Here is a 27,068-nt window from a genome sequence, read left to right as displayed (position 1 = left end):
CAAGAAGAACTTATCGATTTGATGACTGAGGCGTGCAATGCACTGGGCTTAAGAGTATTTCGCCACCACAGGTAAGTTACCCGGTGCAGTTGGTCTCATAGTTAATACCCTCCATGATACAACAGTCAATTCTTGCTAACACTGCACGTGAATTAGCAAGGTCTCATAGAACTACTTTTAGATGATCAAGGAAACTTAATTTTATATTATTGATATTGAAGTAGCATGCTTCACTTATTCACTCTATATGCACTCAACCCTTTGTCGTGTGCCTTAATATAATAGGAATTCTAGGATACCTCTTATTGTCACTTGCCAACCAATAAATCCTAGTTATTAGGATTATCATGATTATCATAAAAGTAAAACCGTTACAATATGAAAGAAAGAAAACGTGCAAGTAATGAATAATAAATTTATGTAACCAAAAAAAAAAATGAATAATAAATTTTTATAAATTAATTTTAAAATAAATTAATAAAAAATCCAACAAAAAGTACTTGAATCTAGTCACCCTTGATACACAGAACCAAAAAATATTAATGAATTGAATATGAAGTAAAAAAAAAACATACATTTGATAACAAAAAAAATATAGTTATGTTTTGAAACATATATGAAACTTATTATACATGTTTGTCCAATATAAAAAATTCAAGATGCTCTTTTCCACCATTAGTTACTGTCCATATGTCTTCAAGCCTCACAGCAAGTTTTCATAGCTCTTTTGAATCATTGACAGATTTCATGTCATCAAAAGCCCTTGACATCGTCGGTTCTACATTTGAACAATGTTATCTAGGAAAGTTTTAAAATAATAATAGAAAATGAAGTAGAAAAAGGATAAAAAGTCATAAAGTATGAAGAAAGTATCAAGAAATAAAGTAGGAACAAAGTATCAAAAAAATAATAGCAAAAAAAGGGGAAAATTCATTTTGGTGATATAAAAAAAACCTAAAAATAGCAACAAAAAAAAAATAAGGATGTAACAAACTTAAAAGAGCAACAAAAAAAAAGGAAAAATATAGTAAAAAAATATCAACAAAAAACAAAAAAAAAATAGCAAAAAAAGGGGAATATTCATTTTGGTGATATGAAAAAAAAAACCAAAAAATAGCAACAACAAAATAAAAAAAGATAAGGATGTAAAAAAAGGAAAAATATAGAAGAAGAAAAAATAGTGTTTCTGAAAATCTATCTACTATCCAAGAAAATAAGATACTAATGAAATCTCTAATTTGCCATTTTTCATTTTTTTGACACATAATCTAATTCAGGGTTATTTGTGTCATTATTCAAAGTTAGTATTAAATAACTACCCATTATTTGATGGTTTCTCTTAAAGTTTGTATAAAAAAACTTCTCATTATGTTACTCTTATTTTAACTTCCACTTATTTTTCTTATTTTTCTTCTACTTCAATCTTTTAGAATGTACAATCATGATTTTCTTTTTTGTGTTTTTTTTGTATTTCATGTATTGTTGTTATACGAAGTTATCATAAACAAACTTTTTTTCTATTTCATGTATTGTTTTTATACTGATTTTTCTATTTTATGTAATATAAGAACAATACATGAAATAGAAAAAAAGTTTGTTTGTGATAACTTCATTATAACAACAATACATGAAATACAAAAAAAAACACAAAAAACACAACAACAAAAAATCATGATTATACCTTTTAAAAGATTGATACAAACACCAGAAGTTTCAATATGCTTATACTATGTTTAAGTTTCCAATCATAAAGGATTGAAGTAGAAGAAAAATAAATGGAGGTTAAAATAAGAGTAACATAATGAGAAGTTTTTTTGTACAAACTTTAAGAGAAACCATCAGATAATAGGTAGTTATTTTATACTAACTTTGAATAATGACACAAATAACCCTGAATTAGATTATGTGTCAAAAAATGAAAAAGGGCAAATTAGAGATTTCATTAGTGTCTTATTTTCTTGGATAGTAGAAGTGTGACACCGAGCTCAAATCTCTTTCATACTCCCTAAAATATTTTAAAAATTTAGTATTGAAAATAATTGAAAATGAAAATAATTGAAAAATATTAATGAATTGAATATGAAGTAAAAAAAAAAACATACATTTGATAACAAAAAAAATATATAGTTATGTTTTGAAACATATATGAAACTTATTATACATGTTTGTCCAATATAAAAAATTCAAGATGCTCTTTTCCACCATTAGTTACTGTCCAGATGTCTTCAAGCCTCACAGCAAGTTTTCATAGCTCTTTTGAATCATTGACAGATTTCACGTCATCAAAAGCTCTTGGCATCGTCGGTTCTACATTTGAACAATGTTATCTCAGAAAGTTTTAAAATAATAATAGAAAATGAAGTAGAAAAAGGAGAAAAAGTCATAAAGTATGAAGAAAGTATCAAGAAATAAATTAGGAACAAAGTATCAAAAAAATAATAGCAAAAAAAGGGGAAAATTCATTATGGTGATATAAAAAAAACCTAAAAATAGCAACAAAAAAAAATAAGGATGTAACAAACTTAAAAGAGCAAAAAAAAAGGAAAAATATTTGGTGATATGAAAAAAAAAACCTAAAAATAGCAACAACAAAATAAAAAAAGACAAGGATGTAAAAAAAGGAAAAATATAGAAGAAGAAAAAATAGTGTTTCTGAAAAATCTATTATCCAAGAAAATAAGATACTAATGAAATCTCTAATTTGCCATTTTTAATTTTTTGACACATAATCTAATTCAGGGTTATTTGTGTCATTATTCAAAGTTAGTATAAAATAACTACCCATTATTTGATGGTTTCTCTTAAAGTTTGTAGAAAAAAACTTCCCATTATGTTACTCTTATTTTAACTTCCACTTATTTTTCTTATTTTTCTTCTACTTCAATCCTTTATGATTGGAAACTTAGACATAGCATAAGCATATTGAAACTTCTGGTGTTTCTATCAATCTTTTAGAAGGTACAATCATGATTTTCTTTTTTGTTTTTTTTTTTGTATTTCATGTATTGTTGTTATACGGAAGTTATCAAAAACAAACTTTTTTTCTATTTCATGTATTATCTTATACTGAATTTTTCTATTTCATGTAATATAAGAACAATACATGAAATAGAAACAAAGTTTGTTTGTGATAACTTCAGTATAACAACAATACATGAAATACAAAAAAAAAACACAAAAAAAAAATCATGATTATACCTTTTAAAAGATTGATACAAACACCAGAAGTTTCAATATGCTTATGCTATGTTTAAGTTTCCAATCATAAAGGATTGAAGTAGAAGAAAAATAAGTGGAAGTTAAAATAAGAGTAACATAATGAGAAGTTTTTTTGTACAAACTTTAAGAGAAACCATCAGATAATAGGTAGTTATTTTATACTAACTTTGAATAATGACACAAATAACCCTGAATTAGATTATGTGTCAAAAAATGAAAAAGGGCAAATTAGAGATTTCATTAGTGTCTTATTTTCTTGGATAGTAGAAGTGTGACACCGAACTCAAATCTCTTTCATACTTCCTAAAATATTTTAAAAATTTAGTAATGAAAATAATTGAAAATGGAAATCGGTTAAGTACACCACCACTTTCATATATGTTTAATAAGAATTGAATCAAATGTCTTCATTGATCTAACCTCATTGAAAATTTCTTTTGGCGCTCTACGTGTTTTCTCGTGCGCCCTTCTAATTTTCATTTAAGTGACGGACATTAATAAAATGAGAAATTCTCTGCAGTTCTCTACTTAAGTAAAGAATTCAATTCTCCACTTAAGTAGCGTACGTGTAAAATTTTGAAATTTTTAGGATTTTACATGTTCTCTACTGAAGATTTGGATTTGGTGCATTTTACTGTGACGCAATAATGCATCTAAACCATTTAATCACAGGGCCAAAATTTAAAATAGTATGAAACCATAGTGGTTTGTCTACAACAAGCGATCGAAATCCATAATTTTCACTTTCATCGGCACAATTGCTCTTGCTCTTTTCACCAAACACTTCCATGAGTTCAATTACCTTTCACCTCCATCCTCTTAAAAGTAGTTGCTAAAAAAGATAATTGTTGTGGTTAGAAGGGACTCTAAACATGTTGGAGACAGTGGTATGGAGTTAACCCCATCACCATATCCTCAGAGGTAAAAGAGCAATCAACTTTTTTCTTATGTGATTGAGTAATTCAACTCTTGAAAATGATGGTCGAAACTATAATCCATATAGCTAATGAGTTAAGAGCATTGAAGGCATATGAAAGGGCCAAGAGCATCATGGTAATTTATAGAGAAGAGGAATTTGCTTTAGATCTTTTATTTGAAAAAAATTAGAGAAAGCAAAAAAGTGGAGGCAGATGAAAAAACAAGCGCACTATTTTAATTATATTTTGGAAAGTAAAAAAAAAACTCAACCCACACTTTCAGGATATAAGCTAGTTAATAACAGAACTACTATGTCAACTGATCATCACTTTCTTTACATGCACTGGTAACCATATGTTTGGATGCACATTTCAATGCCCAACCAACAGGCTTTCATGGAAGCTACGAAATAAAGTTTAGACCTTGACGTACAGTCAAGATTCACCAAACAGAAAACAAATATGCACTAAGATCCAAAGGTTTTCATGCCCTAATAGGCTAATACATCATATGACCATGTCTAATCTTCTAATGATTCAAAAAAAGAAAAAACTAAACAAGCCCACACAGATAGTATTTGGACTTGTAATTCCGCTTGGTGCACAGTTTCTCAATCTTGGACTGCCTTGTCAATTTCTGAAATGTGATCACGAAGCACAATCCACTGCACACACAGGAGAGATACAGAAAATTAATCAATGAATAATGGGTTCCAAATCCTATATTCTAGGCCAGTAAACCAACCAACAGATTTGATACAGGTATAGAAAAGAACTTGTAAATATACAATGTCATTATAGTTTCAAGATGTACCTGATCCTTGCTCAATGAGATACCTGAAAACAAGTATACAAATGTCATTATAAATTTACATCAATTTAACAGCCTCCACCAAGCATCGTCCCATCCAACTTGGTGGGATTGAGTACATATATCAACCAATGTCAATGAACTCAGAAGACAACAGAATCTATTCAGGTACTCTACTTGATCCAAACTGAAAACTTTTCAAGCAATCTAGAATAATTCCATGATCATATATGTATACCAAAAATCACAAAAAATTGTCTAGAACACCAATGAAAACAGTTATAAAAGTAAATTGGGTCAAAATACAAACAACTCTGCAAGACAACTCTCAAGTCTCAACAATAATACAGAGGCAATCAAGCATTGGTAAGAAAGGTAAAGCCAAGCAAACATAAATTTTCAACACAAATGTAGATCACAAAACCAGCATACTTAAACTTTTCTTTAAAACCTTTGCCATTACAAGGCTTTTGAATTTCAACAATATGATCCAGCAGATGCTATATTAACCAAAATGCCCGACGAATGTGTTGAACAGAGAAGTTGGTTACATTTGCTGATGTGGCTAGTTTGAGGGAAATGTTAGTTATATAAAGGAAAGGGATAGGGATAGCAAGAGTGAGGGCATGGAGAACCATTCTGTTAGAAACCTTATGGTTTGGGCAACGAGAGACATGTCTCTTCTCCGAGGAGCTTTAGCTCTGGGTTACAGGAGTTATCCTTCTGTAATACATCTACTTTCAATCAATAATAATGTTTTCTATTTAGCATTGAATTTGGGTTCCTAACAGTAAAACAAAAACTAGTTCCAATTTGGGTTCCTAGCATTGAATTTGGGTTTCTCATATGAAATGAAATGAACATGTTGAGCTCCACCATAAGTCGCCCACCCCTTTCAATCAGAATCAAAGAATGTTGCAGATAATCAAGTTCATAAGTTATCTATCTAACACAGCTTGACACCATATGAAAATCACCACACACATTACAAATAGATAGCAACAAGGATCATAATATGTATGTCACTACTACAACATAACATATGTTTAAGAAGCAAATAGTCACTAATCACAATCTATATGGAAGTAAAAACTGCAGTTATCATCAATTGATCAACTTGATCATCCTATCCTCCTATTCAATATTTCAACAATCTCCTCGAATAACAAACTAAACAACCACAATACATAATAGCATGCATCCACACAAACAAATAAAAAATCACAAACTCCTGGAATAATACCTTTTTTGCCAGGACATTGCTTGCCATCTTTATCGTAAAATTCACGAATGTCTACCCAAACCTTACCCTGCCAGATCCTCACAGAAACCTTCCTGTTCTTGGAAAGCTGCATTAATTAAACAAAATGAAAGAGTTAATTAAAAACAAAAACCCTAGAAAAATGAATTTAGGGTTTTGAGAAACCAACCTCTGCTACGAAGATGTCACCAGGACTATCCTTGTCGGAGTCCTTCTTGATAGACTTCTTGGGAGGCGCGTGAGTTTCAGCGTCGCCGTCGGAAGTGGTGTCGTGTTCGTCCCTCTTCTTCCCCTTTCCGGTAGTTCCAGACATTTCTCGAAAGTTCTAAGAGTCGCTGTGTGTGTAACGTTATGTGAGGAGTTATTGGATTTGAAAACGCAGAAGCAGAACGAACTATATATAGAGAAAAAATCAGAGAGAGAGAGAGAGAGAGGGAAAAATGAAAACCTGGAAACTTTTTGGCGCCCAAACGGAACTGGAATCGATACAAGAGACGCTTCGGTCACTACTCTCACTATCTTCAACACACTTCTTTTCTTTTTGAAACAAACACTTTTTTTCACTTTTTTATTTTATTTTTTGGTTACCATTTTCAATTTTTTCCTAAGTTTAAAGACTATATTTTACACGTGCAACCGATAAGAATTAAGCATTCTTCCATATCATATTAAGAAAGTGGGATTTAGTAGGATGATGTGGCGAAAAATATAGTTGATATTGGTTGACGGTGTAAAATTAGTGTATATTCTTTTTTCTCTTTTTACTTACTCAACCTTTTTATTTTATTTTGTGTTAGAACTTCCTATAATAGACGTATCTGTATAATAGAAGAATAGAGCGGAGGTTGATTTCCTTAACGGGCTATAATAGACGTATCTATATAATAGAAGAATAGAGCGGGCTTTCCTTAACGGGCTACTAACTACGACTTTGCTTCCGCGGCACAAGGTCTTTGCCAAGTGTCGGAATCACATTTTAGAAAGAAAAAAAAAAGGTAACCAGCTGTCCTACTAGAGTTCTTTGCATTGAGCTCGGTTCGTCTATTCATTGTAGGAAAGTGTTTATCGAGCAGGAACCTATTTTTAGAGGTCAACACGCTTTCTTTCTTTCTTTGATCGTCAATACGAGTGAGACCAAGATGATAGGTTAGATTAAGTATTTCATATAAATTGTCATGCATGGAATCTACTGTAAGAGAAACTTCAGAGGTCAAATTGAGAACATTTTCATGTATTGGAATACTTATCACCTTCATACCATTAAAAAAAGCATTCAAGTAGCTCCAAATGTGGACATGTTGAAGCTCAAATGCCATGTGAAATTTGCAAGTAGCAGACTCCAAACTTTTTGTGAACTTAGCTTTGTACACAAAGCACAATTGAGCTTCTTGTTGGTAAACTTGAGTAATGCACTTGTTGATCAATTTAATACCAACAAAAAATGTTTATTCTTAACAAAAAGAGATATAGAAAAATGATGATATCTTCCTCATAGGCTTTAAACCAATCATCCAATGTGATAGAAACTTCCTTAATCATGCTATATAGTATTTGGGTAATAACCATATTTGCTCCATATGTATATGTTCTGAACATGGCCAACAAATTTGATAGCTTCAATGTAAGGATGATTGAATTTGCAAAAAGTATCCATTTTTTAGCAAACTTATTGAAAGTTTCATTAACAATAAGTGAGCAGACATTTCCAATTGGCTTTCTCACTCTCCTATGGACAAAATGCTTAATTCCTATGACATGAACTATAACAAAAACTTAAATTTCAGCGGCAAAATGCATAGTCAACAAAAGTGACAATCTCCTAAATGCATCATCAATTGTCAGACAAGAACATTCAAAGGTGAAATTTCTAATAGCGTGAGAAAACATATTTAACTCATAGCTATTGTCAATGGGATATGTATAGAGCTTCATGAAAGATAGCAGTGAAGCAATTTCATTACCACCGGCTTGAGAGACAAAATCAAATATTCTGACCCCTGCACTATAATCAAAATAACAGTGAATATTTGCGAAAACAGAACTAGAACCACCATAAAAAATATCACTGCAATAACTGCAAGTGTCAGCAAGTTGTGGTTCAGGTGCCAACAATTTTGGAACCTTGATGCATAATCCATCTAGTAATGTTCCAGTTACCTTTGCTTTTCCACACTCAACAACCTCCATCACATGAGTGTGTTTCAAATGAGGCACAAGGCCTTTAAATACAACTCTCGGGGCTAAAAGAGTAAAATGACATAAAGTAACTATTATTTAAAAGAAACTAATTATTTAGTGATTAATTCCTGTAACAAAATCACAACTATATCATGTGATATTCCTATCAAGAGAAAATAGATCAAATCTCATAATGACACACATCCTTTTATTAGACTACTGAAAACTGTTAATTCTCTTTGCGGAAGTGAGTGTATTTTGCAGAAGCATTGCAATGGTCATTGGACCAACTCCTCCAGGAACAGGTGTAATAGCAGAGGCAACTTTTATGGCTTCTTCATAACAAACATCTCCAACCAATTTATAACCTCGGGAGCTACTTGGATCCTGTCACAAACACACAAAAAGTGCAATGGTTAAGCAACCTTCATATCAAAATTCAAGAATCAAATATGAAATTTGTTCATTCTACAAACACTACCAAGTGAGAGAGATCTTAATGTATACATACAATAAACAAGGCCTAGAAATAAATCTACTCACATCTACTGGGTTGATTCCAACATCGATAATGACTGCATCAGGTTTTATCCAGCTTCCCCTAACCATGTTTGGTTGTCCAACAGCAGCGATGATGATATCTGCCTGTCTTGTGATCTCTTCAGGGTTACTAGTCCTGGAATGGACAACACTGACAGTAGCATCTTCCCTCTAGTAGCATAAAAGACATATAAAGGAGTGAGTGGAAATGTATTTGTTTGAAGCAAAAGGAAAAGAGAAAACATTCATACTGAAATATAACTAGTTTTGAACTATAACTGAATGTTATTAAGTTTGGCGCAGTGAAATATTACTTGCAGCAGGAGAGCAGCTGGCATTCCGACGATATTACTCCGACCAATCACAACAGCCCTCTTTCCTTTGATAGAAATGCCATATCTGTGGAGTAGTTCAATGCATCCCTTGGGTGTACAAGGAACAAACAGAGGTTCTCTTCCTCGCATGGCAAGTCGACCAATATTCAATGGATGAAAACCATCTACATCCTTCTCAATTCTAACAGCATTCAACACATTTTGTTCGTTCATATGCTGTCACAAGACCAACAAAATCATTAGGTTATGGATTATAGTTATAGTTTAGGTGACAATAAACTCGGCTTAAAGAGTAAGTTATTGTCAAGAATCTCACACATTAGATGAGATAAGGCCTAAAAAGTGTTTAAACGTGGGAGACATCCCTCACCTTCCAAGTATGTTTTGTCATAGGCTCAACCCAAATTCTAATATGGTATTAGAGTTTAATTTTATCCAAGATCAGTTGGGCCACCGGTTCTTGGCACACTTCGATCACACTCCACGTGTCTAGTTTTGGGCGTGAGGCTGTGTGTTGAGTCCCACATAAAAAGATATATTGCCTAAAAAGTGTTTGTTGTAAGTAGGAGACATTTCTCACCTTACAAGTCAATTGAGTTAGACCCAACACAATTTCTAATAGTAATTAATGTTACTTGAATGTTTATCGTAGATATACAAATAGGCTAACTACATATGGCCTGAATGATTGTATTATTCTTTCTGAATGAATCTGTACAATGACATATACAAGGGAAGGGGGGGCAAATTGAAATCCCTCAAGATTAGCAAACCTAGTAACAACTACACAATATACACACTATCAAAGTATAACGTAGAGAACAAAAATGATAATTACAATTACAATTACAATTAGGGCCTGTTTGGAAACTTTTATGTTAATTCATAAGTTGTCACTGACAAAAATGGTATCTTTATAAGCTATTTTCTCATAAACCACCTTGAAAAACATATAATAATATATAAAAACTTATTTATTCACATAAGTTGTTTCGTATAAGCTCAAAAATAAGTCAATCCAGACGGGCCCTTAATATCTCTAAAAAGAAAAAGATGTTAAGAGATCTAGAAGCATACAGACGGTAAAGGTAGCTGAACAAGAATGCCATGAACAGAAGGATCATCATTGTAGCCTGAAATATAATTCAAAACTTGTTCTTCAGTGGTATCTGCAGGCAAATTTACTTCCAAAGAATTGATTCCAACGGATTCACAAGCCTTCTTCTTGTTACGCACATAAGTTGCAGAGTCTTTTCTATCTCCAACAAGTATAACAGCTAACCCTGGAATGACACCTACAGCTTCTTTCATCCTAGAGACTTCAGCTGCTATCTCATCTCTGATTTGTTTTGCCACTAATTTTCCATCAATCACCTTAGCCACAGAAGCCTCAGTAGCACTAGCAGCTGTAAAAAAATTCACAAAATGAAAAACAAGAAAATTCTAGCAAATAATAACAGGACCTAAGAGAAAATTCTAGAATGTAAATGAGTTGGGAATATACCGATGGAGACAAGATGGGATGAAGGAGGAGTGGAGTGACTGGTCAAGAAGCGGAGAGAGGTGGGACCTACATGGATTGGGTGGCGAGTGCGGCGGAGGAGGAGAGCAGTGGTGGAAGAAGGAGGATTGAAAATAGAAGAAGAAGCCATTATTGTGTGATTACTACTCAGCGGCGGCGGAGAGGCGGTAAGTGGAGATGAAGGGAGGATAACAGCTTCTGTTGTGACGGGCGACGGCGGCGAGATGAAGAGAAGAGTGATGGGAGGAAGAAGAAGAAGATGAACTGAAATAACACGCACTCTCTTCTTTCTATTCTGTTTTTTATTTATTTATTAAAACAAATGCTTTAAATATCAACCGTTTGATTAATATTTGCCACATGTCATCCATCTGTGCATTGAATTGGAATAAAGCTGCACCAGGTTGTGAGCTGTTGAAAAGTGGAAACGACAAAACCCCTTCAACAGAAAAAACTAAAAACCCAAACCCAATACCTTCAAATTGAATTTGTAATCTTTTGAATTTGATCATCATCATTATTATTCCTCTAAAGGTTATAGTTGATGCCCATATTATTATCAACAGCATCAAAATCAACAAATCGATGGGGAATGTATTCGTCAAGAAACCTAAGGTAACGGATGTGGATCGTGCAATTCTAGCACTCAAGACCCAGAGACGCAAACTTGCTCAATATCAACAAAAGGTTACTTTTTTCAACACCCTTTTACCTCAATTTCGTTTTTGTTCTTCCACTTTGATTGTCAATGTGAAATTTTCTCATAATTTGATTTTAGGGTTGAAAGGGAATTCAAGAATTGAACTAAAGTTTAGATAAAAATTAATAATTGAACTCAAGTATAGAGCTTGGGATTAATCAAAATGGTGTACTAGCATGTTAATTGAATTCATTTTGTGGTGAAGTTTAGAAGGGTGTTGCTATCATTTTAATTGAATTCATTTTGTGTACTAGCATGTTAATTGAATTGCAGCAGGTAAAACTAATATAAAATTATAAAAAATTTATAGTGAGTATTAGTTAGTTAAATCAGTGTTGTCAAATAGAGGCTATAGCATTATAGGATAGCGGAAATTTAGCAAACTACAGATTGTTATGCGATATGCAATTTAGTACAAAATCTTGTCAAAATAGCGGCTATAGCATTGTAGTGTAAAGGAATGTGAACGTACCGTGTTTTTCTACAATCCACGGTTTGATCTTTTTGATGATGCTTGCAGTTTTTTAGTTATTAACTGGGATGGGATTTATGGCTCTTAATTATCTGGTTGTTGATAAAGTAACAGGTTTAGATAGGACATAAGTATTGAAGTAGCTAAGAGAGGATGCATTGCCTTGCTTGAGTTATTTGCTTTATGCGTTCTTTGTTTTCCAGCTTGATGCTGTTATTGAAGCAGAAAAGCAAGCTGCACGAGACTTGATCCGTGAAAAGAAGAAAGATAGGGCCTTGCTGGCATTAAAGAAAAAAAAGACACAAGAAGAATTGTTGAAGCAAGTTGACGCCTGGCTAATAAATGTTGAGCAACAAGTAATGTCTTACTCTTCTCTGTCATTTCTTAAAAAAGTTGTATTCTCTGTTTTGTTTTGGTTTTGTTTAAAAGAGATGCTTACATTTATTTCCTTGGTTCAGTTAGCAGATATCGAACTGGCAAGCAAACAAAAGGCCGTGTTTGAAAGTTTGAAGGCCGGTAATGATGCAATGAAAGCCATACAAAGTGAGATAAACATTGAGGATGTTCAGAAACTTATGGATGAAACTGCTGAAGCTAAAGCTTATCAAGATGTAAGTTTGAGTTCACTCTTATCCTTACTCTTACTGCTTTTCAAAACTGACCTCCACATCCAGACTCGTTACAATTTTTTAGGGGTCGGGATTAGGGATTAAAGCTGTACCAGTTTGATTGAGCTTTTTGCGCTGTTACTATTGAGCTGCTACTTTTTCTTTGGCAATTCCCATCTCCTGCATTTTATTTTATTTTTGTTTATGTTTGAAACTTGCTGATGGTTTACATTATTTTGTTGAATTTGAAGGAAATTCATGCAATACTTGGGGAGCAATTATCAGCAGAAGATGAAGAGGAAGTTCTGGCAGAGTTTGAGAACTTGGAAACCCAGGTACATGAATTTTCATTTTTTATGATTTTGTATTGACTTATAGTTGTTCCAATATAATCCCATTCATATTTTTCCATTTGTATTAACGCCATAATTATAGTAGTGTGGAAAGGAGATGCTAGTATATACCATTATGCTTCAATTTATCCGTTTTCACTTACTGTACCTAGTTGCTGGAGGAATGAAATGTTATTATATCAGCTAAATTTAGTAAACAGAGGTTCTTCATTGTGAGTTTAATTTGATTTGGTTTTATTATACAATGAAGTAATGAACCTAAGTTATTTATGGTATGACATCTAGCATAAAAAAGTGTGTACTGCAATTAGCTGCATAATGTGACTGTTCGGTAATAATGCTGTCAATGGAAACATAGAATTCAATTGTTTGTCCATCTCTTAGCGAAGTTTTGAGATAGTGATTGATTGCAGAGGTTAAAAATTCAAAATTAGGAAGGAAATACTCGCATAAATCATGCCAAACAAAAATAAAATGTTGCTCAATTACATTCATAGAGGCATATGCAATAGATGCATTGATCCCTTCCCCCCATAAATCCTTATTGCACGGCAATTGACCAAATTCATATTATTTTCATCAGCTTGCAGTCGAAGATCTTCCTGAAGCTCCTACCACAGTTCCTGCAGAGATTGATGAAAAGTTGGACCTTCCTGATGTCCCAACCAAGGCGCCAGTTATCAGTGATGCTGAAGTACCTATAAAAAGAAAAGGTATTGCCTCATCCCTCTGAACCCGCCCTCTCCCATGTCTCCCAAAGAAAACAAAAGGTATAGAAGAAATTAACTAACTAATATGGCTGATGTTGCAACAGTTATGGAGGAACCATTGGAAGCTTGAAGAATATTGTGAATTCATGACAGAAACACGTCAACGGCTTTGCAAATCAAAGTGGAGCATCCTGTCTTCTTGTCTGCCTGTACCACTATCAACTATGTTGCCTTGTGTAGTTATTGGAGTTTTGATTGGTTTTAGTATTTGCAATGACTTTTAATTTGTACAGATGTGCATATATGACACTCTTGCCATTTCTATTTGATATGGTTTCTTCACCAAAAAAAAAATGACCAAAGGAGTGAAATAGTTTTACTGAATATTCTTTGATATTTGATATGGTTTCTTTACAAAAAATTAAAAAAAAAAATGACCAAAGAAGTATAATGAGTATAATGACTTGAGTATGGGAATGATGCATACTAATTATTTGAGGACATAAGTAGAGGAAAAAAGCTAATGTTGTATAAAAAAATGAAATAATTTTTTTCTTTTCATTTTTAAAGTGACACTTAATATGGAACCGAGTATGGACATAAAATTTATCGTTGAATCCTATAATGAGAAAATTATGTTATGTTTTGTTTTTACACACTCTTTCACATTCTTTGTTAGATATTTTAATGTTTTTTCAAATAGAAAAATAATACTCCCTCTTTGCAAATTTTTAAAGCCTCAAATTATTTATCCCTTTAGAATATCAATGCAGCAACATTTATTAATTTTTTTCTCACCAATATACAAGTATCAGAATTACATGTTATCAGTGGTCTATTTTCAGTACAAAACACCCAGTTCCATGGGCACACTACTGTTACAACATACACATATGAAAACAAGATCAAAACAGCACCAATATGTCACGTCTTCCAGTTCTTATTACGAAGCAGGGACTTGTAGGTAAATTGTTATAAAATCAACGAGCATTCGCCTGAACAACTTGGTTGATAAGGTTTTGCCTTTTCTTGCATGTCTTGACATTCATAAACCACGAGGTTGTGTCAAGGATCTTGGCTGTGTATTTTGTTTAGCCATTCACGTCATGAGTCTCTAGACGGTCTTTGTTAAGAAGAAAAAAACATCTTCCTTTCACAAAACTTACTGGGAATGCGCAATTGAGTCGCGTAGAGCTTAAACAAACATGTGGTGAGATGACTTTTTGCATGAAGTTCAAAGAATTGAAAGAAAATTGAGCACCACTAATAACTTTATCACAGTCTAGTAAAATAAGGCTCCAGTGGAAATGTTACATATTAACCTCTGCCTGTTAATTGCAGTGATATGAAGTGGTACAAATACTACGAAATCCTCATCAGAAAATGCAACCACTAGAAGTTTTAATCTTAACAGTGACACACTATCCATTAAGAACATAATTACATGATAAAACACAAAGGGAGGATTGAGGAGAGAAATTATTTATTGTGCCGTATTTGCAGTATTGTCCCGTGTTTTGCATATAGTTGTATCTCCACCAGTTGGCTAGGGATTAACTTCCTGTTGACAATAATTGCTTGATTTACTTTCCCGTATTTCCAAATGCATATTAAACAAAATCTTGCAATCACTGTATTACAAGTCTAAATGAGCATCTTCTTGAGAACTAGCCTTCAAATTCAAATTAGATGAATGCACACTTACTTTGCCAAAATATCTTGAGAGTATAAGTCGGGCAATGTTCTCAGCTGCCACAGCACTTGTCTCCATGGTGCTAGCCGCATTTTCAAATGCATTAACATAGTACAGCTGCCGTCCATCCAATATAAATGGTGCAAATATTTCTGGGGCGTGATACTGAGGGTAGGCAGCCCAGTTTATCCGAATTGTCTCCTTCCTCACACTGTCAGAGGAGCAATCAACAAAAGTTACAGTTAGAAACTGGTTAAAGGTTTCTTTTTGCTGAAAATACAAAGCTAAACAAGTAAATACCAACATTAGGCCCATTTGTACCTCGGCGCAAAATGATTAACTAGAGTCCATAGGTAATTATTAGGCAAGTTTGATGTGTGAGCCCATGGCTATCTAAAATTATAAACTATACCTATTATCTAACTAGAAGTGAGAAGGTTTATAAAATAGATTTTGTTACGCAAATCAGCAGTATAATTTAAGTTTCAAAGGCACATGAAAAATTAGTTAATTAACAGCTGATGCTATTACCTGAAAATGCTATCAAGTAATATGTCTGTCATTGGTTGACGAGAGAATATTTTATAAGTGGATTCTTCTTCATTGTGCTCCTTGAGAACTGAAATGCTTGTAAATGGAAGTTTAGGGTCCTCTAATGTGGCCACAAGATCAGGAATTTTCGCCGCAGCCTTGAGACCAAAATATACCTAGGGCATAACAAAGGGCATCCATTAGTAGTAGCACCAACTAAAATGAAAGATGAATGTATATATCAGATTGACAACTATAATAGTAGGCTAGGACTATCAGGTGTCAATACTCACAGGGTTTAGAAGGCCCCTGACAAAAGTTGCATGTGTGTGCTGTAATTTTCTCTCGGGAATCGAAATTGGGGGAATAAATTGAATATTTAACTCATCCAATGGCGTGGCAACCACAGCAACGTCACAGATATAACTGTTTCCTTTTGTTGAGTTGAGTTCATAATAATCTCCAAGGTCAGCAACAGATTTTATTTCTTCCTGCAGATGTAATGCAACTTCCGAGCGATTGATCAGTCCAGCAGCCATTTGAAAATTGCCTCCCTCAATTGACCATAATCCTCCACCAGATCCAGCCAGTGAAACTGCCCCTCCCAACCCACTCATGTAGACACTCTGGCCATAATTAATACGTGTAATGACCTGCATAAATGAACAGAACAAAATTCCATATTCTAGTAAGCTTTTTTAAATCTAAGATGTTGCTCTTTTCTACATGTGTGAGATGTTTTGTTCTAAAGTAGTCCCATACCCAATTTGGATTAGTTCCTATTGATCTAAGCATATCAATTAAAATAAGTGTATGGTTCTTCAGTCAAGGAAAAGTCCTTATAAACTTATAATGAGAGCTTCTAAAATAATAAGATACTACAAAAGTTAATTTCAAATATAAGATACTCCCTCCGTACCACAATATATGTCACTTTGGATGAAAAATGTGTACCACAATATATGTCGCTTTACATTCCCAATAAAGCATTAAATGCTATTTTTCCTATTACACCCTTAATTATTTATTTCTCTCTCTTCTTTCAATTCTTCAATTTATCTTTCCCATACAATTAATTAAGGGTAAATTTGTAAAATAACTCATAATTTCTCTTTTTCATACAACATTCATTACATTTCTTAATATGCGTAAAGGTGTCAAAACGACATATATTGTGGTACGGAGGGAGTACATGGTTATTCAAGATTTTTTCAATATTTCTTTTTGCACGAGTGTTTGACGAGAAGTTTATCCAAACAAACTTGTTGAAATAAACAAACCAGGCAGCACACAAATCAAAATTGCTGAGTAATAATTAACTATCTTAGTTGATGGCATCTATTTTTTCAGTATTGATCATGGCTCCCCAAACTGTTCACCGTCAAATAGAAGTTCACAGAGAGTCATTCATGATCCCCAAACTGTTCGCCGTCAAATAGTAGTTCACAGAGAGTCATTTTTCCGAGTCTGTGATCGTGACACAAATGTACACCATCACAACCAACATAAAGCAGGCTTGGGGTTCTGTAAGGTGAAACAAAAACAATCCAGCAGCATTGCTGCTAGTAGCGATAACCAACACAGTTTATGAATGCACTCAAACATAATATCCAAAAGACTAAGCATGTGTTTAGTTAAGCGCTCAACAACGGTCACAATGAGTTTACAGTTCTCCAGTTGTGATTTTTAGAAGCTCCGATGAGTAGCTTCTAATCTAGTCCACTAGATTTTGGTGTTTTCAAAACAGACACTAATTGTGAATTTGTGATCTATATTATACGTTTGTAAAGGATAATAAGAATTCTCACCGTGACAAGTTCATTGATCAACAAGGGAGACAACCCAGCATCAACCAACTCATCTTGTAAAGTCCTGGTAGTAAGATTAAACAGTCCAGACCATTTCAACATCTCATCCACAGTCTCAAAAATAGGTCTTGAACTAGTTTCCTCGTAGTATTTTCCGAACCTATCCACAGCATCCTAAATTACAACTTCGTTAGAAAAACAACACACATTTTATTTTACACACAAACTTATTTAAACACTTCTGAGATTGTTTGGAAGAGCTTATGAAAACAACTTATGGCATGATCATTAGTTGTTTTCATCTTATTTCCAGCACTTAAAGAAACAATTTATAGCTTATATGAAAAAATGTTTGAATTTATTTTATCTTTTGTTATAGAAATAGATCGTATATAAGCACTGCCCGTTTGGATTTAGCTTATTTTTTAGCTTATGCAAATAAGTGTTAATTCATAAGTTTTCACCGACAAAAATTGTATCTTTATAAGCTGTTTTCTCATAAACTACCTTCAAAGGCTTATAATAATACATAAAAGCTTATTTATTTGCATAAGTTGTTTCCCATAATCTCAAAATTAAGTCATTCCAAACTAAAGTGTTTAAGCTATAAGCGCTTAATTAGGTTGTTTATTTAAACATAGCCAAAGTTGGATAGTATGCATTTATGCTATAAGTGCTTACTGCTTAATTAAGTTGCTTATCCAATCAACACCTAAACAATAATCAACTTAAACAAGTACCTTCACAAAGTTCTGCATCTTAAAAAGCGAAAAGCCATAACGAACGAACATGAGTCCCGAATTGACAAGTGAAACGAGATTCTCAATAAAAGGGAGTTTGAGAAGCTTATCGATGAGGGCAATATTGGAACTAATTTCAATCGTTTTGAAAACGAATTTATTGCCATCCCAAATTCCAAGCGATAACGAATCCGAACCTGGCTCTTTCACCTTGAGGTTGAGAAGCTTTGTGTAAGTAACGGCGTGAAGATTCTTCGGATGAAGAATTGAAGCTCCAGCTTCGAATGTTTCTCCGGCTATGGTAACGGTGGCTATGCGACCACCGACGATGCTGTTACGCTCGAATACTTGGATTTTGGTGGTGGGAGTGATGTCTGGAGAGTATTTGCGGATGAAATGGGCAACGGATGAGCCGCCGATTCCGGCTCCGATGATGCAGACGGTGGATGAAGGTGGTGCATCGGAGTGTGGTTGAGATTGAGAGAGGTTAAGGAAGGTGAAGAACAGAGGGAGTAGTAGCATGTGCATTTTGGTCATTGCGTCTATTCAAATGTTGCCATCTATTTTTAGGATATTGATCCCTATTTAAAGCTATAATAACTTCATTAATTACGAACTTTGGACTTGATTAATCATAATTTTCAGTTGACTTAGTTGATTTGCAACTGGACTCAAGTAGAGCTCTTGATTCATAGGAGTAGAACATATTTATGGGTGTTCACAAATTTAAGTTCAATTAGTAAAAATGTCAAAATTATTAAGTCGGATATTATGATCAGAATTTAAATTTTGATCCCTTCATTTTATAAACTGTTAATTATATAATTTAATTGTATTCTTAATAATTGTCGTAACTATTAACAATAATTTTATAAACTTTTAGGTAGAGCTTGCTTGGATATAAACACAACAATTTTCGTATAACCAATAATTGAAAAAAAAAATTATATATTTCGTACAAATTAAAACCATATACAAACAACTTTCTTTAATCAATATATTTTATTTAATCAAATAGTCTATGACTATATGCATACACTTTAGTGTGAAGAAATAAAAAATAAAAACTTAAATTCCAACTCAAAACTAAAATACAAAAGCATAATTGTGATACTACCTCCGTCCCTAATTACAAGACATCGTTTGACGAAAATGTACTATTCATTTACCTTATTTTAATCGTGTTTTTTTTAATAATATATAAATCTAAATATTAACAAATAAGATATTGTTCAATTTATTTTGATGAGTATTTTCAAAACATTAAATTTTATAATTTTAACTAATAGATAATTAAATATATTAGTGATCAAAATTGTACATTGGGCGTACGTGTAGTGGTCAAACAAAGTCTTATAATTATGAACATAGGTATTATAATACAACGAAAATGCTAAACAAAGTAATCCGGGGCAATATTATTTTTATCACTATTAGGCTTTGTTTGGATTGGTAGTATGTGATGAAATAGAATGGAATAGAATGGTAAGTAATTAAGTTCCATTGTTTGGATGTGTAAATAATGGATGGAGTGGAATGGAACATAATGGAACACATTCCATCCCTTACCATCCAATCTTTCAATTTTCCATTCCTCCCAATTTGGGGTGTATCCAATGGAATGGAATTTTATAATTAAAATTTTACCTTTATATCCCTGTTTACCAGCTACCTCTTCCTTCTATATACCTTTTCTTCTGCTCGTCGTTCATTGTTCATTGCTTGTTGCTTCCTCATGGTCAATAAATTCTCTTTCGTTTCTTCATTGCCAGCATGAGTCTTGCTATCGTCAATAATTTTTATTCCATGTTGTGAAACTTTTGCTTATGTTTATATATGTATAATCTTCAATTTAATTTTTGCTAATGTATATACAACTGAGCTATAATAACAAACTGAGAGGTTGGCCTATATATACTGTTTTTTAATAGAGTTTTGAAATAACAGTTTGGTAAAAAATTGATTGCCATCGTAAATCAAATTAAGAGGCTTTATATATAATAATAGTTTTTAACTAAGGGTAAAACTGGAATAAAAAAATTATAACTTGTTCCGTCCCGTCCATTTCCAAACAATGGAGTGGAAACGTTATTCCGTTGCATCATAAAATACCCAAACAATGGAATGAAATTTATATTCCATTCCGCTCCATTCCATTATGTTTCATTCCATTCCGCTCCATTATGTTCCATCAATCCAAACATAGCCTTAGTAATCTGTGATTAATTATGACATCAAGTGATTTCATCTATCCCCAATTGGCGGTGGCACTATTTATTTATTTTAGTTAAATGGCCGAGGTACGAACCTCGACCCCTTATATATAATGCAATGTCCATATCAGCTGAGTTAAGTTCATGATTGAGGAGACTAATTATTACTCCCTCCGGTCCTATATATAAGGAACACATTGAGAAAAACAGACATACTGAGGAGACTTATTTTTTTTTATTAAAAATTCTAAAATGTTATGTGTTATTCCAAAATTAACCTTGAGAATGTGTTTATGTAATTAATGCATAACATTGGAATAAGTTGCATTTTATACAATTTAATACGGGTATACAAGGGATTATCTATTTAATAAATAATAAATTTAAAGAGTGCTTCTTATAAAAAGGACCCAAAAAAATTTCTAAAATGTTCCTTATATATAGGACCATAACATAATAATGTTAATTTTAATGATCTCAAGTCTCAGCTCCGGAAGACTTTTCTCTCTTTTTTACAGTAACTTCAGTGTTGAGTTCATTAAGCGACAAGCAAATGAGGTTGCTCATATGTTATCTAAGGCGGCCACATATATAGCTAATACCCAAATATTGGTTGATATACCAAATTGTATTAGACACATACTAATTAATGAAATGCTATAAGTTTGTTTTCTTAAAAAAAAAAAAAAAACTCAACTCCTCTGATAGTTCAGTCATAAAAGACTCTTGATAGCTGAATTTAATATATAATAATGTTTTTTTTGAACGGCAATATATAATAATGTATCAATATCAACATCATCATATAAATAAAACTCTAAAATTAACTACTAAATTTGGTGGACTTTCTTTTCAGATTAGTTTTCTATCAATCAACAACCCATTTTTTTCACTTTCAAACTATAATATAAATACGGAAAATGCTAAACAGTGCCCCGGGACACTGGTGGGGGCACTGGTTAAGATATCAAAATAGAAATTTTATCTTGGAAATTGTGAGTTCAATATCTTAAAGATGTAAAAAGTCATTATCTCTCATCATTAATTTTGTTCTTTCTTTCTTTTTTTAGTATGCTTAACTAGTGTCCCGAGTGCACTGTTTAGCATGATCCTATAAATATCCACTACAATTAAAGGAGACTAAAAAATTAACTATTAGTATTTCTTTGTCAAATACTTTTCTGGTACATATTTGTCATTAAAATAACAATTATTTTCTAAATTTAAAAGCATATAATATAAGGCTTTAGTTGTATCAAGGTGATTGATTAGACAAATTTATTTCTATAAATTAGTACTAGAAAAAAATGGTAAATAGTAAGCACCCGTGAAACTCACACAAACAACTACGAGATATCGTGAACAAGATCAACCTTGTCCGTTGAGCTAGACCTTCCAAACTAAAAAGTTACTGCTTAATCCTATAAAAAGTAGCTTATAATAACTACTACTAACTAGAGGTAAACATGCATTTCCGATTGCCTAAAATAGACATCAAGTGAAGAGAGCATTTCTATTGTTTCCTTCCACTGTGAAGTTGTTTACATGATCAACCAATTTTGTTTACATTCCACTGTAATGTAACCTTGTCTGTCTGGCACACAATGGCAACATTCATGTCAATTTATACATAATGTAGATAACAACTTTATTGGGATTTTATTGCATATTTTGTCCCATATATACTACAACCAAGTGTATCTGACCCCCAAACCAGATTAAGCGGTCCAGTGGGCCGGATACTGGTGGTGAAAACAAACAAAAACTACTACTACTACAACAAAGTGTATGATATGACATTTCATCACAAAATTTATTTCATAATAATACATTACTTGACAAAGACTGATGTAACCTCTAACTTTGGTCTCAAGAAGCAGCAACTAGAAAACACAGCAGCAGGAAATGTTTTCTGGGACAGCCGGAAGAGAATCAACTCCAGCAATAACAATTGTGTGCCTTTGAAGCTTAAAGCCTCTTTATCAGACCATTGTAAACATGAGCGGAGAAAAACCATCAGAGTCCAAAGCTCACTGATATACTAGTGTCGTGCTTTCCTGTAAAGAAACATGCAACTTTGGCTTAGATTTTCTCTAGAAAGGGAAGACCATGCACATTAACTATCAACTAAGATTCACGTCTTCAACAGATTTTGACTGCGTAGATCTCAAACCCTTTTACCTTATATAGATGGATAGCAAGAAAATCAGTAACTACAGTACAGTAATCAGTAACGGCATCCCCAAAACACAACAACAAACTTAATGAACCAGACAATATAACTGCAACCATCAGGCCTCAACAATATTATGCTGTCAAAATGTCGCTAATTCTAACAAGCAGGATATATTTATATGCCTATAATGAACTAAGACGAGGTGCCTAAGAAGGTTTAGAGTTCTACGTGTACGCTAAATCATTTGTTTCTGAATTCTAGTAGATTCGTTTCAATATTTTGCCAGGAACTCCAATAAACCTTTCTCGCAAGCCCTAAGATCACGCTATTAAACTAACACTCAGCAGTAGAGAGGAAAGTATGGTGATTTCCTTTTTTTTTTTTTATAAATATGGTGATTTCCTATTAATCCTACAGACAAGATAGAAAAATCCCAAATATCAATCAATAAACAATTTAACACGTAAACTAACTTCATATATGAAATAGTAATATAGGCTTATGGCAAATCATAAAGCCATTAAAATGTGCAAAGATTAAGGGGAAATTTCAAAGTGAAAGAAGCTGACATGTCAGAGTTAAGGCAAACCTTGGTGAAGACAAAGAATTGGAAGAGGTAGGAAAGCCAGCAAACACATTCGAGTAGGATTTTGTCAGATATGAAAAATTGGCGATGGGAGGCAGAGAAGGTATTCTTTCACCCTTCTTCAAAAGGTCTTGCAAGTTAAGTCTTTGCAAGGTCAAAACAGCTCCTGACTCCTTCCATATGAATGCAATTACACCATTCTGAAAAACAAAGAGTGAACCCGGCTTTGATCCAGGGTATCTGAACCCATAACCACTTGCAATACCCTCTCCGGTGAAAGCGTGCTTGATATTCACCGGCAACGAGTCTGCATCAGTGTTCCAAGGAAAGGGTTCGGACGAAGGCTCGTTAATATATGCTATAAACATTGCTGAACCGTTAGGATGCAAGACATAGTGTGTGCCTTCCAATATTTTGGTTGCGATGAGAAGTTTCTGTCCTCCTTGAAACTCCTCATAAGAGAGGAGAAGAAAGAATAAAGCCTTTCCAGGCTTGTCTTCAGAAGGCTTTCCTGGAGGCCAACCAAATGCCCCTCCCCATAAACCAGCATATTCTTGGTCAGCACCGGGAACTCGCAAAGGCAACTTGTAAAGTGCAAACCTACTCTCATGCATATTCGGCCATGCTCTATAAGAAGATAGTTTCACGTTCGAGGCGTTCAAGGTTAGCCTCATTGTGTTGCCCAGTTTAAGAAATTCTTGAAGTCGAGCATGCCTAATCTCGCCGCTTGTAGTAAGCTTCTTTGAAGCTGAATGACTGTCATTAATTGAATTCGATCTTCCTAGAATATGTTTAAGGCTATTCCAAAAATATCTGCGAATACCTTTTCTCTTGATGTGTTGTGCGTCACCATCCTCCTCCTCGGCCAGAGAATCAGGCACGACCCTAGAAAGATCGTCATCCAATTCTAATTGTGTTATACCAACTACATCACGAGAATTCGCCTTATAGTCAATCTCACTACTACCAAGCTTGTATATTCGACTAAGGAGTAATCTTCTTTCCCTCAAGAGCACTAAATCTTTCTGAAAATTTTCCTCATCATCCCTCAACCTAGGAAACAACGGTCCTATCACCGTATCCAGAACCTTTTGTCGAACTTGACTAGTAGTAACCTCAAGCAACTTTCTTCTATCGGAAAAAGCCAATTTGCTAAAAGTGACATTTCCCTCACTATTTCCCAACACAATTTGTGACCTACAAATATCGCTATTCGACCTACCAACCTTCCTTGACAACTCCAAACCCGACTGGTACACAAAACTTTTACTCTGCAACAAAGTACTAACATTTTTATTTTGCTCCGGTTCAACCTCAAGCAACAATATATTGCAAAATTTATCAATAGACTTAGCTGAACCGGGATAAATATAATCAATCCCTTTCTCCCTTCCATGAAGAAAAAACATAGCCGAACCATCAAAATCAGCAACAACTTCAAAAACAGATGCCCATAGAATTGGACCATCTTCCATACCTAATGGACCAAGCTCTTGAGGAATTATCCTACAACCAACAACAGAAACAAAACCAGGCATCACATACACGACGTTCCCGAGCTCCGGATTCTGATGAACCCATATTCCAATCAATGGTTGAACTTTCAACAGAAAACGACAAAGTGCCTTATAACAAGACACACCCTTTCTCCACTCAACAAGATCCTTATGAGGCACTATACCCAAAACTTCACATTGAGTCAACCAAATTTTCTCTGATGCCACAAGAACATTCAAGCTCTTACAGCATAAACTCAAATTACATATATCTCTTGGTGTAAAGGATTTAGAAACTATAGAAAACACATCATCAGGTAGATATAAAAGCATGCTTGAATCACACATCATCACAGGTTTCATAAATTGTTAATAGAATTTGCAAATTCAATACATACCCACAATTTATAATTAATCAAAACACAATCTTGAAGTGAAAAAACAATAAAAAACAACAAACCCTGAAAACTGTTGTTGAAACTGGGATGTTGAGAATCTGTGTGTGAAAGGGGTTTTGAGAAATTCAATTATTGGTTGTACCAAAGATGAAAGACAAGGAATTGGGGTGTGTGTATTGATCTGTTTCTTATGAAAAGGAATAAAATATAAAGGGGGTGTGGAAAGTAGTCAAAAAGGGGTGATGGAGAAAAAGGGAAGTGATGAAAAGAAGGAAGAGTTAATTGTTTTGTAATTTCCAAGGAGTGGGTGTGTCTATGAATGTGACAACAGCAAACGAGGATAGAGCGTGGGTTGTTGCATCCTTTGTCTTGTCTTTTATTGGTTTCTCTCACAGGACACAAACCAATGTTGAGTTCAGCTCCTAGATGCGGCTTAGTTACTGCATTAAGCCATTGTCTACTTCAAGCAGTTGTGTAAAAAAATGACTTGGGTTCCGTTTCTTTTTGGGTAAAAAATAGCGATAAGTTAGCTTACGGCGGATAAGCTTATAGCGAATAATTTATAAGTTAGTTTTTAGCTTATAGTGAATAAGTTAGCTGATTAAATTTATAGTGTTCGATAAAATTAGCGGTTGAACTAATTTATACCAGTATGAAATGACATAAAAAAAAATATGTTTCATTAATAGTATTTATTTTTTTCAAGTAAGATGATAGAGGTAAAATTGTAAGAAAAATAATGATTACTATAAGTTATAAGTTCATAAGCTACTTGAAATAGCGTTTGAAAAATAAGTTATAAATTTTTTTTTAATTGTTACCAAACAAAACTTCTAAATTATAAGCTAAAAGCTATAAACTAGCTCGTTGGTCTTCCAAAACAAAACCTTGGTAAGTAATCTTCTCTCTCAAAATCCCAAAATATAAGTAAAATTGATTAACAAAAAATTAATGTATTTGTATAAAATTTAGACCAAATACATTAAATTTTGTAGGCAAATGAAGCTATTACTAACTGAGTTATTTATTTGTTTATTTTTGTTTTTCTACCGGCTGATCAAACCATAGTAATAAATTAATAATATTTCGTTCACACCTTATAAGGGAAAAAATCTAGTCGATTATTGTATTTTAGATAAATTTATTTGATAAGGAAAAAAATACAATTTGATTGTTTATATCCATTGTGTTAACTTTTTATATTTTATTCGTAAAAAATAATCATTTTTCACTATTATTAGTAATAAAATTTTTAAAAAATACATCTTATTTTATTGACCGATTTAGTAAATAATATTTAGTTATTATAGTTTTTTAAATGATAGAAGAAAAAATCATTTTAAAAACTTAATGTGCAAAAACATTTGAATTTGAATCTACCATACAAATTGTCTTGAAGTTATTTTATTTTAAGGGAGTGATTGTCAAATTGCTAAATATTCAGATTTAGGTTAAATTGGAATTTTGTTCTCTTAACTTATTTGTTAGTTTTATTTTGGTCCCTTAATTATATGTTGTTTCATCTTACTTTCTTAGCTATAATAACTTTGTTTACCAAATAAGTCATTTTCGTTAAAAATTGTCAAAAAATGTTAAATGTTCTGGGCCGAGCTTAGAAGCTCGGAGACCCAATCATACGAGATTATATAGCCGGAATAGCACCTAATGCGCGGACATGTCATGGATGCTCGCCATTCCAACGGTTATATTTCAAGCCCTTCTGTAACGTCAAATCCCACCGGAATGATGAGCATTAACTGCTCATCAAGGCTTTCTAGCTGTTTTCCGACAGCCACTTGAT

At 33.3% G+C, this 27,068-nt stretch overlaps 5 protein-coding genes across 8 annotated transcripts; 1 reads left to right on the top strand and 4 right to left on the bottom strand.

Annotated features, from left to right (window-relative positions):
* Window positions 1-4,413: 4,413 nt before the first annotated feature.
* LOC123914478 (RNA polymerase II transcriptional coactivator KIWI-like) lies at window positions 4,414-6,790 on the bottom strand. 2 transcript variants are annotated; one of them, XM_045965665.1, is made up of 5 exons: window positions 6,657-6,790; window positions 6,378-6,543; window positions 6,191-6,296; window positions 4,951-4,973; window positions 4,414-4,801 (listed from the first exon to the last, which is right to left on the bottom strand). In XM_045965665.1, exons 2-5 carry the CDS (start codon window positions 6,519-6,521, stop codon window positions 4,748-4,750), a joined length of 327 nt encoding a protein of 108 aa, XP_045821621.1. In that variant the 5' UTR covers window positions 6,522-6,543; window positions 6,657-6,790; the 3' UTR covers window positions 4,414-4,747. The 2 variants fall into 2 exon arrangements, with proteins under 2 accessions (XP_045821621.1, XP_045821622.1); XM_045965666.1 differs by having other exon boundaries at window positions 6,378-6,720.
* Window positions 6,791-8,250: 1,460 nt separating this feature from the next.
* Window positions 8,251-10,913, bottom strand: LOC123914476 (bifunctional protein FolD 4, chloroplastic-like). Its single transcript, XM_045965662.1, has 5 exons — window positions 10,766-10,913; window positions 10,339-10,667; window positions 9,241-9,477; window positions 8,930-9,097; window positions 8,251-8,773 (listed from the first exon to the last, which is right to left on the bottom strand). Exons 1-5 carry the CDS (start codon window positions 10,911-10,913, stop codon window positions 8,603-8,605), a joined length of 1,053 nt encoding a protein of 350 aa, XP_045821618.1. The 3' UTR covers window positions 8,251-8,602.
* A 138-nt stretch (window positions 10,914-11,051) lies between these two features.
* Window positions 11,052-14,010, top strand: LOC123914477 (vacuolar protein sorting-associated protein 20 homolog 2-like). Its single transcript, XM_045965663.1, has 6 exons — window positions 11,052-11,470; window positions 12,159-12,311; window positions 12,414-12,566; window positions 12,815-12,898; window positions 13,500-13,629; window positions 13,731-14,010. Exons 1-6 carry the CDS (start codon window positions 11,369-11,371, stop codon window positions 13,754-13,756), a joined length of 648 nt encoding a protein of 215 aa, XP_045821619.1. The 5' UTR covers window positions 11,052-11,368; the 3' UTR covers window positions 13,757-14,010.
* An 869-nt stretch (window positions 14,011-14,879) lies between these two features.
* Window positions 14,880-19,075, bottom strand: LOC123916397 (farnesylcysteine lyase). 3 transcript variants are annotated; one of them, XM_045967848.1, is made up of 6 exons: window positions 18,399-19,075; window positions 17,659-17,832; window positions 16,144-16,503; window positions 15,851-16,026; window positions 15,332-15,530; window positions 14,880-15,257 (listed from the first exon to the last, which is right to left on the bottom strand). In XM_045967848.1, the coding sequence occupies exons 1-6, from the start codon at window positions 18,933-18,935 to the stop codon at window positions 15,255-15,257; spliced, it is 1,449 nt and encodes a 482-aa protein (XP_045823804.1). In that variant the 5' UTR covers window positions 18,936-19,075; the 3' UTR covers window positions 14,880-15,254. The 3 variants fall into 3 exon arrangements, with proteins under 3 accessions (XP_045823804.1, XP_045823803.1, XP_045823802.1); XM_045967847.1 differs by having other exon boundaries at window positions 14,880-15,187; window positions 18,399-18,987; XM_045967846.1 differs by having other exon boundaries at window positions 14,880-15,530; window positions 18,399-19,071.
* A 2,991-nt stretch (window positions 19,076-22,066) lies between these two features.
* Window positions 22,067-25,702, bottom strand: LOC123914428 (F-box protein At5g39450-like). Its single transcript, XM_045965575.1, has 2 exons — window positions 23,377-25,702; window positions 22,067-22,668 (listed from the first exon to the last, which is right to left on the bottom strand). Exons 1-2 carry the CDS (start codon window positions 25,230-25,232, stop codon window positions 22,653-22,655), a joined length of 1,872 nt encoding a protein of 623 aa, XP_045821531.1. The 5' UTR covers window positions 25,233-25,702; the 3' UTR covers window positions 22,067-22,652.
* Between the last annotated feature and the right edge of the window lie 1,366 nt (window positions 25,703-27,068).

Source organism: Trifolium pratense, linkage group LG3, assembly GCF_020283565.1.
Source record: "Trifolium pratense cultivar HEN17-A07 linkage group LG3, ARS_RC_1.1, whole genome shotgun sequence".
Lineage (NCBI taxonomy): Eukaryota > Viridiplantae > Streptophyta > Magnoliopsida > Fabales > Fabaceae > Trifolium > Trifolium pratense.
This window is presented reverse-complemented; position numbering and strand designations above follow the sequence as displayed.